This window comes from Drosophila montana, unplaced genomic scaffold (genome assembly GCF_035044405.1).
Source record: "Drosophila montana isolate Dmon_TW-CO22-7 unplaced genomic scaffold, ASM3504440v1 contig_3325_1, whole genome shotgun sequence".
In the NCBI taxonomy this organism is placed as follows: Eukaryota; Metazoa; Arthropoda; class Insecta; order Diptera; family Drosophilidae; genus Drosophila; species Drosophila montana.
Window position 1 is genome coordinate 192,370 of NW_026998209.1, and position 15,347 is coordinate 207,716.

The 15,347-nt window shown below is 40.3% G+C and overlaps 2 protein-coding genes across 2 annotated transcripts; one reads left to right on the forward strand and one right to left on the reverse strand.

The window, feature by feature from the left end:
* Positions 1 to 688: 688 nt before the first annotated feature.
* On the forward strand, positions 689 to 15,119 carry Pmp70 (ATP binding cassette subfamily D member Pmp70). The gene is made up of 8 exons (XM_064691071.1): positions 689 to 863; positions 9,275 to 9,387; positions 9,504 to 9,694; positions 9,762 to 9,859; positions 11,241 to 11,704; positions 12,271 to 12,703; positions 12,770 to 12,944; positions 13,731 to 15,119. The coding sequence occupies exons 1-8, from the start codon at positions 751 to 753 to the stop codon at positions 14,142 to 14,144; spliced, it is 2,001 nt and encodes a 666-aa protein (XP_064547141.1). The 5' UTR covers positions 689 to 750; the 3' UTR covers positions 14,145 to 15,119.
* LOC135434459 (uncharacterized) lies at positions 7,834 to 9,078 on the reverse strand. Its single transcript, XM_064691056.1, has 2 exons — positions 8,580 to 9,078; positions 7,834 to 8,517 (listed from the first exon to the last, which is right to left on the reverse strand). Exon 2 carries the CDS (start codon positions 8,491 to 8,493, stop codon positions 7,834 to 7,836), a length of 660 nt encoding a protein of 219 aa, XP_064547126.1. The 5' UTR covers positions 8,494 to 8,517; positions 8,580 to 9,078.
* Positions 15,120 to 15,347: the final 228 nt, after the last annotated feature.

Genomic DNA, 15,347 nt, shown 5'->3' on the forward strand with positions numbered 1-15,347 from the left:
GCTGTCAGAGTCATTTGCGACAGTGCTGTTTAACAGTGGCCATTTGTTGTTTATCAACACTCCAGACTTATCGATAGGTTGGCGTTTGGCCTGTGCCTTTCACACTCCGCTCATCAATAGTTAATTGCGCACATCTCGAATGCTAGCATTTGTTGTTGTTTAGCCGGAGTTCGAACGTGTATTTGTTTAAATGCGGATGTGGAGCGACAAAAAACCAAAACGAAATTTTTTTTATCAAGTCTAGCATATTAATAAAACTAACTGTTGTTAATTGTTCATCAGTTGTATTGTACAAGAGCTCACTCGAGTGACTCTTCCACTTGGCCAGTTCCGTTGTGCGTTGAAAACAAATATATATTTATTAAAAAAATAAAAATCAAATCAGACATAACAACCAAGTGCATTTGCTGGCCAAAGGCGATGCATAGTATTTAATGCCTATGTAAATAATAGTGCAACGCCAGGTCTGCAAAAGTTTTAATTTCCGACTAACACGCGCACACAAACACAAACACACACGTATACACTGCGATAGAGTTACTCACTGGAGGCAGGGCTGTTGGGCGAGCGAAAGCACAGGGCTGTCACGCAGGATAAATAACAAAAAGGCAACAACAAACGCATTTCTTTTTGTCTGTTTTTTTTTTTTTTTGGTTTTTGTTGTTTTTGCCCACGTGAGTGCGAGCGAGTGCGTTTGTGCGTGCGTGCGTGTGTGTGTGTGCGAAAGAGTGCAAATACTTTCGCAAAAAAATGGCTCCGGCTCTGAGCAAATTAGCGCAAAACCAGAGCGCCATCGTCGGCGCGGCTGGCATGACGGCAGCTCTATGGATAATCGCATATGGCAAACTATCCAATAACAAGAGGTGAGTACCCCCAGAACAGCTCCCATACATATTGGGCAAGGTCTTGGCTGCATTACGAAGGTGCCTGACATTGAAAATTTCGAATTTGATGTTTTTCTTATGCGCAGCCAGTGCTGCGAGAATCTGAAGCGCAAAAAAGCTAAATCAACAAAATAAGAAAAAAAAAATGCTAAAAATAGCCTAAATAACAAATGTGAAAGCGTGTTTGCTTTGATGTTATGTGATGTTCAATATAGAAAAAACTTGGTTAATACTACATTACATTATTTATATTTATCGCACTGTAAATCAGGTGTGAATAAGCTTATATGACTTAAATAAGCTATGCTTCAAATAGAACGCAATGTCCTAACTTTACTATTAATTTCGTTATATATTTTAAATAAACCGTTGTCAGGCTACAAGCATTTTGACTTTTAGCTAGAAAATGGCCAACATGGCAACACTGGTCTCATGTGAAGCGCATTGGCTTGTATTGCTGTATGTGTGTGCGTGCGTGTGTGTGAATGTGGATCGTACGATGCGTCGCTTGTGCATAGCGGACGGCTCCTAACTGGTTTTGTTTTTTTTTTTTTTGCCCCATTTTGCAGCACTTCCGTCCAAGGACGACAACAGCCGCAACAACCGTAATATCGAGAGTTATTGCTCCCCAGCTGATCGAGTGCTCGCAATTGGCGTTCCCTTTTGTGTTTGTCTTCTTCTCTTTCATGCTGCTCTGTCGATATGCAGCAGTGTTTTTTTTTTTTTTCGTATCACATTAATTTCAAAAGGGGTCGTCCATTTAATGTGACCAGCCTGTTTAATGGTTGTAATACCCTGTAGCCATATAAAATAGCTCTTATTCCATGACGTGTTTGTGCATATATATAAATATATTTATGTATAGATATTCCTGATCTGGCCAAATGTAGCTATGGATCTATATCTATTAGATCTATTCGTCCGTAGAGGAGTTAGAGACATCTCAATGAAACTTGACCCCCCCCCTCCCCCTCCCCCTGGACAGTTCATCTTTAGCTTTCCAAAATGATCGGTTCTTACGGGGTTTTGCTTTTGTGTTAGGTCGAAACACTTAATTCCTATGTACCTTAATTGCTAGCCCTGTTCGTACTATGCCCCTCGTTACACGTAATTCGATACTCGTGCCAGTCGGTAAAAGCTCTCATCCATACCCATACAGCTGCTAATAATCCACTCTATTTGGATTTCACGTGCCGACAAGTGAAAAGGTCGGTTTTTTTTTTTTGTATTCTTTTTGTTTTTCTTCCCTTTTTTCTTTTTGACAATTGCACTTGTTAGTGCCATAAAGCCGATATCTAATCTGCGGTTGCCAAAACTCGAAACTCACCCGTCTGAGTGGCTGTTGTTAAATGTTTTAACGTTTAACTCGAACACGTTGTCCCTAAAATGTTGTTATCTAGCTGCGATTGTACACATGCATGTACATATAAACACATACATACATACATATATCTATTTACATAGATATGTATATGTATGTGCATAGATATAACTACGTGTATATATAGCATTTGGTCTAATTAATTGAAATTGTGATCAAATTTTGTTTGCACGACGTTCACAATTAGACTAAGTAGTTGCTTTGTTGGGGCATTGGAATTAATATTTGTATAGACTACATTTCACTCGTGGCCAGGTCAAATACATACATACATATATGTATGTACATATATCAACGATATGTGATAGGGATGTTTGTATATACTATGCATTGGCTAAATTATATTCCATTTACTTAATGACACTCTTCTCTCTTTGGCCATAAAATTTGCAATAACAATGGATTGTAATATCTGGGTTCTTATCTAAACGTATCGTTTAGTCATAACACAGGCAAAAAGACAATTTCTTTATGAATGTTTTTCGTATGAAAGTCGGTCAAAATTATAGTTACCAGGAATTGTCAGGCAAATAGTTACATATTTAACAAATTAATTGATAGATTTCAAATCGTTTGAGTATACTTTTACTTTTGGTATAAAATCAAGAGAATACAGAGAACACATTCAGTGTAACTAAACTGAGTGTTATAAACTGTTTGATTTTTGTTCGCTGTAGTCGATATCGATAGCTTTTTACACTAGTAATAAACTCATTTAATTCAAGTCGATTCGGTTTGATAGCACTTACTGTTAATTAAAAATGTCAACCTGTTGCCAAATCGGGTTACTTTGCTGTCTATTCCCCTTTCACGCCCTTCGCTTAATACATTTGCACATCGATTTGCATTGTCAATTTCGTCTACTCGTCTGGTAGCGGGAGGTGATAAAAGGCCTTTTATGCAAATCGGTGTTGCAAAGTGCAACAACTTTGACATGAGGCATCGTCTACGGCGGCAGCGGCAGCGGCGGCGGCGGCGGCTGAAGCGAAAATGCAATCGAAATGAATATAAACAGACACACACACATATGTATATATGTGCATGCAAACAGTTCACAAACACTTGCCGGCATTGCTTTGTTTACATTTCCCAATTTGCATGCGAGTGTGTGTGTGTGTGTGTGTGTGTGCATCTCTTGCGCTGTTGCAGTGGCTGATTGATACATAAGTTTGTTAGTATGTGCGTATGTGTGTAACATAATAAACAACAACAAATGCACTTGCATAGCCGAAAAGACTGTTAAAGAGTTGCCAGACATACATATGTACATGAAATTCCAATCTCGTAAGTTCATTCGATTTGGTTTGCACACAAGAGTTGCCACTGCAATCGAATTGTAACAAATCTGAACTTGATATCAAGTAAATAAAGAGAAAGTAGCAAATCAATGTGTACATATTTTGTTTCGTTTATTGAAATTGTTTGCTTATAAGAATCAAGTTAACATAAATATGCATTTATATTTCGGAATATGAATGTACGCACATACATACGTATGTGTTGTTGTTTTTTTTTATGGTGGGTTTTCGTTTTATATTGTTGCCGGGCACATTCGTCTGTTCCGCCTTTGGATTTCACACACTCGCCAGAATGAATGTTAATTTTTGTTTATCTTTGCCTGGTATTCTACAGGTACATAACATTTTTTGCGTCGCCGGTTGTTGCGCAATGTTTCAGCGTATTAAAAATACATACATACATACACATATAAATGTTAACTATATTGCGGCAATTGCAAACGGTAAAAGAAAACAAAAACAAAAACGCTCGTTCATGGCAAACATACAAATTGTATACCAACACATCTACATACATATCGATGCGTATAAGAGTTATGACGCGCAACTGCAGCATTAATTGACAGATTCGCGTTTAACAGTAATTGTTGCTGTTAAACTGCATTGTTTGTTATTGTATGTGTGTTTGTGCATGTGGAACTGTTGCTGCCCCGAATATATGCATTTAAATTTGCGTAATTCAAAGCGCTTGACACATGCACCTGCTGGCACAGTCAATTTTGAAATTAACGTTAAATTGGCTTGGGCGTGAAATGAACAGCACATTTGAATGAATTAAATATATATGCAACCCGTACACACACACACACACACACAGACACACATTCAAACGACTTGCATAGTGCAAGTAGAAAAAAGTAGCAGCAGCCGCAGTCAGCGCTTGCTTTAAGATTTTATCAAGTGGCATCTTTCATCTGACTAAATACATACATACATTTTTATATTTATATATGCACATGTATATTGATGAGACACTCGAAATGATATTGAACTTTGCACCCACGGCAAAAGTTGCCGTTACGAATCTGTTCATTTTTCACACATGCATGCATATATGAATATATATATGTATATGTATGTATGTGTTAACTTGTCTGTCTTGTTGCTGGCTAAACAACGCGGCGATGATAATAAAATACCGGCAGCAATACATATGCACATTTTGTGTATACATGTGTGTCTCTGTGACTCTGACGTCGTCGTCTATTTCTCTTTAGCCCTGTCTGTTTTGTTGTTGTGTTTGTTAATCAACAAATTTGCTTGGCCAAACTTCAAGAGGCGAAATAGACGAAAACCGAAAACCGAAAAAGCGATCGTCGCATTTGCCCCTATGGACATGCACACACACACACACGCACACGCACGCACCTATGCAAATGTGTGTATACATATATTTTAACTATGCAACACTGTTTTTTTTCTCTCTCTCTCTCTCTTCCTATTGGTTAATGCTGACCAAATTAACATATAAATTTTACTCTGCTCTTAATTGCCAAGCGCATAACAAATTGCTGCTGCCGCGCTTGCAAGGCCCTTTGCCCTATGCTGGATTCCATGTGCGCCGCCGGCTGCTTAAGTCGATTAATCACCGCGATTAGCAACAGGAAAAGCAGCTGATAGCAAAAGCGAAAATTTCCAATCAGACCAAAGTATCGATTAGAGATGGACGCAATCGCAGCTGTCCGTTCCCAATCAGAGCACGATAAAACATACAACAACAAAAAGCACTGTGATAAAAACAGGCACAGCTAAACAACAATGGAAAATGAAGCGAATTGATTAAAATCAACACACAAATGTCTGGAAAACACATTGAAACATATATTAAATGGTTACAAAATTAGTTTTGCTTTAATTTTTATCAAATGGGAAAGTAAGAGTTAAATTGTGTTCCAATTACAGCACGAAAGGTCCAAGAGCCAGACAAAGGGTCTCCAATTAGAATCAAGTCTAGTGTTGTTAAATGTCTTCGTGCCTGCTCACGATCTCACATGCACATCTCTAGTATTGGCGACGGGGCATCGTTGATCGTCAAATGCGATTGACCGACCTACGGACCCGAACACGTGTTACACGTTCCCCCCACTCACACACGCACACACACACACACGCACACACGCAACAGCCTTAATATAAACACAATGGGCGTGTGTGTGTGTGTGTGTGTGTGTAAATCCATTGGAATTGATAGAAGTGAGCAAATCAACAATAAAAACTCGACGCTCGCCATCGACCACTAAAAATAAATGAAGAGAAAAAAAAAAAAAGAAAACAACAATAGCTAGTCAAGAAGAAGAATGTATGTATTAGGAAATAGTGCAAGTCATCGGCAATCATCAAAATTTTATAAAAAACCGGCCGCAATTTGGCAGCCGGCGGCAGGCGACACCTCAGCCTCGGTCTCGGCCTCGTCCACGGCCATTTGATAAGACGGACGGTCGAGCACTTTGCACTTTGCTTTGACTGCCACCCACAAGACAGCCCGACAATCCACAGTCCACAAATACCACGACCCGCCTGATAAGCAACCGGAGGCGGCGGTCTATGAAATTTGGAACGGTTTGCCCTTTTGATCGGCTGCAGTGCATCCGCATCCGGGCAAAGCAATTAAGGCCAACCGGTTGCAAAGTCGAAGATGCCGCACTCCAATATTGATTAAGTGCTTCGCTAATGATGCATCGGATTAGATATATACTATATATATATATATATATATATATATATATGCATAGATAGATATACACGTGGACCTACCTCATTATGCTGTCGTTCTTCCAGCCAAATCGTTTTTTCAATTTCCGCTACACGCGACAATTAAATTGCAATCAAAACCGACTCGTGTCCCATTTTAATGGGAATTACGACTGCGCTTGTAAAGTGGGTAAAATCTGTTGCAATAGTTGTTCACAAATGTGTTTTAGACTTTGCATTTGCTACAATTACAGCTAAAGCCCTTATCAACACTGGTCTTTAAAGTGAAGTGTACTAGATAGAGCAAATTATTGGCACGATGTGTTATAGATATTCTTACTCCTATTAATATGTTTTAGACTTTGCATTTGCTACAATTACAGCTGAAAACCTTATCAACACTGGTCTTTAATTGCTACAATCTTTAATCTTTGCCACAATTACAGCTAAAAACCTTATCAACACTGGTCTTTAAAGTGAAGTGTACTAGATAGAGCAAATTATTGGCACGATGTGTTATAGATATTCAATTTTTTTCTTACTCCTATTAATATGTTTTAGACTTTGCATTTGCTACAATTGCAGCTAAAGCCCTTATCAACACTGGTCTTTAATTGCTACAATCTTTAATCTTTGCCACAATTGCATCCCTTATCAACACTGTTCTTTAAAGCAAAGTGTTCTAGAAAGAGCAAATTATTGGCACGAAGTGTTATAGATATAGCCCCTTAAAAGACTAGGCTATTTAGGATCTATATACTCAACACTTTTCCCTACTTCTATTAAACTGGTTCCGAACCCGTTCTCAGCTAAAACCCACATGCAAGTTGATTTATCAGTACTTTTGAGCTGGTTCAAAGGTGCTTTCAAAATATTTAATACTAATTTGGTGATATCTGGCGTTTAAACTTAAACATTCAGGTTATTGATAAGCTGTGCAGAGAACATCAATCAAGTCTGTGAAAAAGTTCAAAATTCGTTCATGGTTCAGACTTCCGCATTTCGATGTTTAACTGATAAAGAGTGTAAAAAAAATTTGGGGTAAGGTAAGCTACGATAATGAGAACCTTCGATGTGAGAAGCTTGTATTTTTCGAGTTGTGACTATAAAAAGAGCCTGTTTATGATAGAAGAGAATTTTAAATTCAAATTTTTAGGCAATATCCCCTGGGTTTTCCGGTCTGACACGTTCATACAGAGTATTTTGGAGCAGGACGACGCGAGCCGAGTTGACTATCGATCTATCGATCAAAAATCGATACATATCGACTTCGTGTAAACGGCGTGTTATCAATTATTTTAGAAAAACTTGAACTGCGCGATCAGAGGATTTAAGTTCGAGTTCAAGTTGAACAGACGCCAAGAGAAGCACAAACTAAATTATGAAAAATCGATACTTATCGATTATTGATCGATTGATCGACTCGATCGATCACTTTACTTTGTTCTGGGCATTAAAACAAGAATTTTCTTTTGTATTTACCAATTTTGAATGGAGAATTTAACGAATACGATTTTGAATAAAAAAAAACAAACGAGCGAAAGAGGTAACCAAAAACTGAAAAAAAAAACTCTCTTGATCAGGTGCAACTGTACCATACTTCAGAGAAAAATCGATGCTGCGATATTTGCGCGGCGTTCCATCTCTTTTCGGGCTGGGGTTTCAGCATATGGGCAAGTAGATCGCAGAAATTGAACCATTCCCTGAACGAATCGATGTTCCGCCCGCACGGATCCCATTGAATTTCCTTGGTGCCGACAATATCGAAGAGCTGCCTGCCCGGCGGACAGTCGCAGGCCAGGCCGAAGTCGGCGATCTTCGCATCGGTGACCCACAGGGGCGCCCGCTTCTCCACACGGACGTGCACATTGTCGAGCTTGAGATCCCTGTGCACAATGTCCATGCTCTGTATATAGACGAGGCCATGGACTATGTTGCGCATGATGTGCGTGACCTGCGGCTCGGTCAGCGGGCGCATGGACTTCTCCACGGCCTCCACTATAATGCAGATTGATGATCGCGGGATGTCCCTTGCAGCTTGCGCAGAACGCGGCACTCGTTCAATTCCCAGCGATCCGGACTCTCCAGCTCCATGACCTTCAGAGCACCATGCGCTGCTCCGATGTGGCATGCCGCAGCCCGAGTGTCCACTGGGCAGGGGCAGACGGTGCAATGGAGTCGATTGTAGCTGCGCCCGCTCAGCGCCTCCGGCTGCAGCAGTTGATACGCCTCGCGGCATTTACCAACACTGGCCGCCATCTTGCTGCAAAAAGAGAACTCCATATAAACTATGCTATATATTTATTCTGTCTATTTATGGTTTACCCGTTTTGTCAGCTGTACTTGCGTTTTTTTGGCACACTTTTTGAATGCTTGCGACTTTTTGCTGTTGCTTTGTTGTCCGACCTGTTGCTGAGACTCTTGAGACTATGCCAGGCTCTGCTGTTTGCCTGGTAATATGCTATGTGACTAGGTTTTTCGAACAAATATTCCTACATAATTTCAAAACAAGAAGAAGGGTCCGACTAGCAGATACCCTAAGCCCAGCAGCCAGCTGCCATTGCAAACATTCTTTGCTTACACACATACATATACATATATATACACACACACACACACAAGCGTCTTTGCCCCATTGGGAACTGTATTCTTATTTGACTTCGGCGCTTGGAGTCCGATTACTATGCAATTTTGATAGCTTAACATTGGCATAAAAAAGCGCGTGCATACCTGAGCGTTAGGCTCTGCCTAAAAGAATTCGTTTTTTACAATTTATGGGAGAATTATTTATCTAGATATGCCAAACGAGAAGCTAAATTCCGCTTTAAATATAACTAGCTGCTATATTACTCGAGTTATGCCTAAAACGTAGTCGTAACGTAGTCTGACAATCGATTTTTATCGATATTTATCGAAAGTGTGTGCAGATATCGAAATAAAGGAATTTTAAACTATTTCAAATTTCAATTTATGCGACATTTGATCTAAACAAACAATTCATATAATTGGTTTATTTGCAGGAAATCGGGCTATGAGGATAAAATTCAGTATACCATATCGGAGAAGAAGGACAAAAAGAAGAGCAAGGCGCACGTGAATTCAGTATTCTTTAAACAGCTGCGACAGCTGCTGCGTAAGTAAACCCGATATCAATCTACCTATATATGTATATATAGAGTATAGATTCGTCTGCTAACTGTATATATATATATATATATATATATATGTATGTATTCGGTGTGCCAACAGCCATACTCATACCCAGATTCTGGTGCATCGAGACGGGCCTCCTGCTGCTGATCGCCGGCTCGCTGATCGGCCGATCCGTGAGCGACATTTGGATGATACAGAATGCGACCGTTGTGGAGAGCACCATAATACATATGAACCGGGCCAAGTTCAAGACGGCTCTGCTTAAATATCTCGCTGCTCTGCCGGCTGTAAGTTCTAGCCTCCCGGTGGCCGTCTGTTAGACAGGTGTGTGTTAATCAGGTGTTGCCTTTATAGATTTCGGTGGTCACCAATGTGCTCAAATGGAGTCTGGGCGAGCTGAAGCTGCGTTTCCGCACAAACCTAACGCATCATCTGTACAGTCAGTACCTCAAGTGAGTAGACGCCAGCAAATAAATCAAATACCCATTACCTGTATACATAAAATACCTGTTTCATTAAACGCCGCCCATGGCAAATGCAATAAATGGTTTCCAATCGAATCGTTTTCATTATCATATTATCAAGGCTGACTCTCGAGAGGAGAGTGCTTGACTGGGACATATGTATATACACGTACATACATATTCCCGACTAACTAATCTCTGTATGATTCTTATTGTATTCAGCTTTTTAAACACACAATTTCAAATATACTTTCGCATGCCTCATCAAGTAATTGCACTAATGATTCAACAGTTCAATCCTACTATAAATATTCTATTCTATTCGAGCTTAATACAAATATATAGATTTAAAAGAACGCAAACCTATTTAAGCGTTAATAATATAAAGTTTTGCTCATAAGAACCAAAACCGGTTCAAACCCAATTCTTTATTTTTTATCATGAACCAACGTTTTGTTCATAAGAAAAGCGATTCAAAATATTTTTCCAAAAATAAATGCATTAATCAAGACTGCAAACTGGGTTTGAACCAAAACCCAGTTCGAACCCAACATTTCTTTACTATTAATCGAACCAAATGCTCGTCAAAAATGTTTTGGTTTAAATGATGAAATACTTTTCACTTTTAGAGGAGAAATACATTAGGCCCCAATCATTGGACTTATCAAAGCATATTCGGTAAATGCCAACTTTGGGTGCATAACAAATCTAGCCCGCAATTTCTCTATGAAAATATATTTAGAGCTTCCAATATTTTCAGTAGAACGGGCAGTTAAAAATATAAAATGTTGCGTATAGCATATGAGGAGCTAGCCAACATTTGAACCACAATCAAGGTTAAGGAATTTAAAAAAACAGGTTCGAGAACCTATTGAAATGAAAGGCAAGTAGTTGGTTCGAACCAGTGACTTCACTATTGGGTTTGCAGCCCCAATTGTTATATAATGCATATTATATGTATTGAAATACGCAGACATATTTGTGTTCCAGGCCCAACAAATCCAACGAAAACAATAAAATCAAAGGCATGAAGTTGGTTTGAACCAGCGACTTCACTTTTGGGTCCTAATTGTTATATAATGCATATTATATGTATTGGAATACGTAAGTTCTTTGTGATAACTGCTTTCTAGGCCCATGAAATTCAACAAAAACAATGAAATGAAAGTCATGAAGTTGGTTTGAACCAGCGACTTCACTTTTGTTTGTTTGCAGCCCCAATTGTTAGATAATGCATATTATAGCTAATAGAATACGCAAGTTCTCTGGCATATCTGCTTTCTAGAACCAGGAAATTTATGAAATACAACAAAAATCGACATGTTAAACATTTGTGAAAATAGTTTTTGCTCTTTTTGTGTTCTTCCAGTGGCTACACGTACTACAAAATGTCGAATCTGGATAACCGAATAGCGAACGCGGACCAGCTGCTGACCACGGACATTGACAAGTTCTGCGAGAGCGCAACGGATCTGTATTCGAACATTAGCAAGCCGGTGCTGGACATATTCATCTATGTGTACAGGCTGACCGTGAATCTGGGCGGAAAGACACCGTCCATATTGATGCTCTATCTGCTGTTTGCGGGCGTTTTTCTGACACGACTGCGTCGCCCAACCGGCCGCCTGACCGTCGAGGAGCAGAAGCTGGAGGGCGAGTTCCGCTATGTGAACAGCAGGCTGATCACAAACTCCGAGGAGGTCGCCTTCTACCAGGGCAACGTGCGCGAGAAGCTAACACTGCTCGCCAGCTACTCCAAGCTGCGATCCCATCTGCGCAAGTTCCTCGAGTTCCGTGTCAGCATGGGCATCATCGACAACATCGTCGGCAAATGTGAGTGTGTGCCATCGATAAAAGTCCTTGATTGACGGACACACTGAGAGACTGGGAGACTGGGAGACTGAGACTTATCTAGAATATATATATACTTTATGGGATCGGAGATGTCTCCCTTCCGCATTGCATCAGCCATTTATGATACCCTCTGCTCAAAATCTATAACGCATCGGAGACAGTCTTCGACCTGGCAGTATATATATATATATATATATATTCATAATCAGTATAAACAGCCGGAGTCGACATCTTTGAACCCATATTGTATATATACACATATATATTCACGATCAGGCCAACAAACCCGAGGCGCCCGCCCGTCTGTCTGCTTTTGTATCTTGATAACTTGTTGCCCGTCGCAGTATATCACATAAATGTAAAATGTTTAAAAAACATGAATATATCCTAATAATAATAAATAATAATGATAGCTTCCATAGAAATAGTTCCCTGACGAAAGTGTGTATTTGATCTTCGGCGTGCCACAGATAGCTTTTGTTACTTGTTGCAGTTGTTGTCCATAAACGATATTTATGCCAAAATTGAATTGATTCTCTTTGCAGACTTTGCCTCGATTGTGGGCTTCTATGCGGTGTCGCTGCCCTTCTTCTCCGAGAACCATCCGCTGCTGTCCGGCGAGAACAGCGGCCAGCGTCTGCAGGCCTATTACACGTACGGACGGATGCTGGTCAAGCTGGCGGAGGCCATTGGCCGCCTGGTGCTGGCCGGACGCGAGATGTCCCGGCTGGCCGGCTTCACGGCCCGCATGACCGAGCTGATCAAGGTGCTGAGCGATCTCAACAAGGGCACCTACGAACGGACCATGGTCAATGGCAACAGCATCACCCAGAATGGCGGCACCGATGCGAGCGCCGGCAGCTTTGGCCCCAACAAGGGCGTCATGTGCTTCGAGGATAATATCATTCGGTTCGAGCAGGTGCCTCTGGTAACGCCCAATGGCGATGTGCTGCTCAAGGAGCTGACCTTTGAAGTCAAGTGAGTTTCTGTGTCGCGCCTCTGATCCGCAACTCATCTTTTGCTTATTTGATTATTGTTTCGCAGATCTGGCACCAATGTCCTGGTCTGTGGCCCCAATGGCTGCGGCAAGTCCTCGCTCTTCCGCATTCTCGGCGAGCTGTGGCCCACGTGGGGCGGCAAGGTGACAAAGCCATCGCGTGGCAAGCTCTTCTACATTCCCCAGCGCCCCTATATGACATTGGGCAGCTTGCGTGATCAGGTAACAGCTCAAAGCTAACATTTCATCAATTTATCATTTGCATTTTCTCAAGTTCCTTAAATGACTTTGGTTATTCTAGTCGAAAAGCTTTCAAACAAAACAACACTTAACTCTCCTCTCTTGCTCTCGCTCCTTTACCCATTGTTGTTTCACTTTTCTGCAAAGCTCATTAAAGCTTTATACATTTATTTATTGTTCCCTCCGGAACGATGTTCATATTTTAACAAATGCTCCAGTTTTATGTTAAATACCATAATTTGTTTAAAAGCACATGAAAGCTTTAAGTCAGATTTCTTGTATTCTTCATTTCTATGCCATTCTTAAATATTGCCTTGTTTGTTTGAAAGCACATGAAAGCTTTAGGACAGCTCTGTCACTTCTCTCTCTCTCTCCGTCTCTCTCTTTTGTCATGTGACTTCTATTGCTTAAAAGCTTATTAAAGCTCTTTCAGTCTTCGTCTAATTTAATTCTTTATCCGCTCTTGTTCTCTTTCAAATTACATAAATGCAAAAGGCATCTATCCTTTTTTCTCTGTTTAATTGAAGGCACATTAAACCATATAAAATGTACTCTAGTTTATTCTCTCTTTCGCTCTAACCTGTGCTATTTGTCCGTAAGGCATCTATTGCTATTCCCTTCCATTTACTTGATTGCTCGATTAATCGAAAGCCCGCCGGAGCTTTAAGCTTTCATTGCTGTGATTCCGTGCTTAAGTGTCATGCACCTGCTATCTCGCTCACTCTTGATTATTATGCGTATTAAAACATTTGCTTTCTCGCTCTGCAGATCATTTATCCGCACACGCGCGACGATATGCGCCGCCTGGGCAAATCGGACGAGGATCTGTTGCACTTCCTGGACATTGTCCAGCTGACATATCTGGAGCAGCGCGAGAATGGACTCGATGCGATCGAGGACTGGATCGATGTGCTGTCCGGCGGCGAGAAGCAGCGCATCGCCATGGCCCGTCTCTTCTATCACAAGCCGCAGTTCGCCATTCTGGACGAGTGCACCAGTGCCGTCTCCGTGGATGTCGAGGGCAAGATGTACAGCTATTGCCGCGAGGTGGGCATCACTCTGTTCACCGTATCGCATCGGAAATCGCTTTGGGTCCATCACGATTACTATCTGCAATTCGATGGCCGTGGCAGCTATGAATTCGAGCCCATCGACCAGGACAAGGAGCACTTCGGCTCGTAAGAGCCGCAGTCGCCACATGGGGCACACACAGACACTACACACTTTGGATGCCTACACTTTTATACCTAATCGAAATCAACACAGTCCAAGTTCAAGTTTGCCCATTTTGTTGTTGTTAAAGCTCCTGCTTCACTTGCGACTCCATTCCCTCGTAAAGGCTTCCAATCCCCGAGCTGTACATACTGCTCTATATACACTCATACATATATATATCTGATTATATATATCTTTTAGTTTCGTGACTTTCTTTTTTTTGGATTTTCTCTGTTTTTAATCTTCAGCCGGACTTTTGTAATTTTGTTCTTCTTCTGCTGCGCGCTTTCCACACAATAAGATTTTCATCTCAAGTCGTTTTCCTTAACTATCCTGTTCGAGTAAAGCAGCTGGTGTTAGTTATTTAAGAGCCTAAGGTCGATTTATCAAATTCACTATTTAGCCAACATTTAGTAAATTTACACACACACACACACACACGCGCAACTCCCATGTATATGCACTTGTAATATTGTAATTTATATATTTAATATATTATTTTTGTTCCCACCACCCCAAATACATTTCTCTTCGGTTAAGTTGGAATTTGTAATACAATGTTTTCGTTTTTTTTTTTTTTTCATTCGCACTTCAGCAACAATCAATTGCATTGTATTGTTAATGCTTGCATTAAAATGTATATACAACCAAATTAAAAAAATAAACAGATGCGATTTTTTATTCGAACACAGAACGGGGCCAGAGGCTTTGGCTTCCACGTGAATTTTAAACACACTATAGTACAATAAATCTGCAATGACACAATACAGTGGTCCCTCGCACAGGCGTTTCTAGTTGGCAAGCATGTGCATTACTTAAGGCATATTTTTCTATATAAAAAGTATAATTAATAAATATATATATATACATATATTAAAAAAATTGTATGGCTTTTATTGTAATGCAAAACGGAAAACAATAAATACAACTTTTAAATGCGAAGCGTCGAATGTATATGAAAATATTAATTCTAATTTCTAGACTTTTCAAATCTCTGCAGGATATACGAGCGACCACTGTACTAACTAAGAATCCGAGCTTAATAGATTTTTAATATACAAACGGAACCTCGTTTAGGTGTTAGTTATAGCTGTTTCTTCTAGTATTTCCAGCTGTCTAAAAATCCGATCAAAACTCAGCTAGAACCTTGTTTATATATAATACTTCTTG

Coding starts and splice junctions, on each gene's coding strand:
- Pmp70 (XM_064691071.1), top strand. CDS start 751: ATGGCTCCGGCTCTGAGCAAATTAGCGCAAAACCAGAGCGCCATCGTC. Junction 9,695..9,761: donor ATCTCGCTGCTCTGCCGGCT/GTAAGTTCTAGC, acceptor TTGCCTTTATAG/ATTTCGGTGGTCACCAATGT. Junction 9,860..11,240: donor CTGTACAGTCAGTACCTCAA/GTGAGTAGACGC, acceptor GTGTTCTTCCAG/TGGCTACACGTACTACAAAA.
- LOC135434459 (XM_064691056.1), bottom strand. CDS start 8,493: ATGCCGCGAGGCGTATCAACTGCTGCAGCCGGAGGCGCTGAGCGGGCG.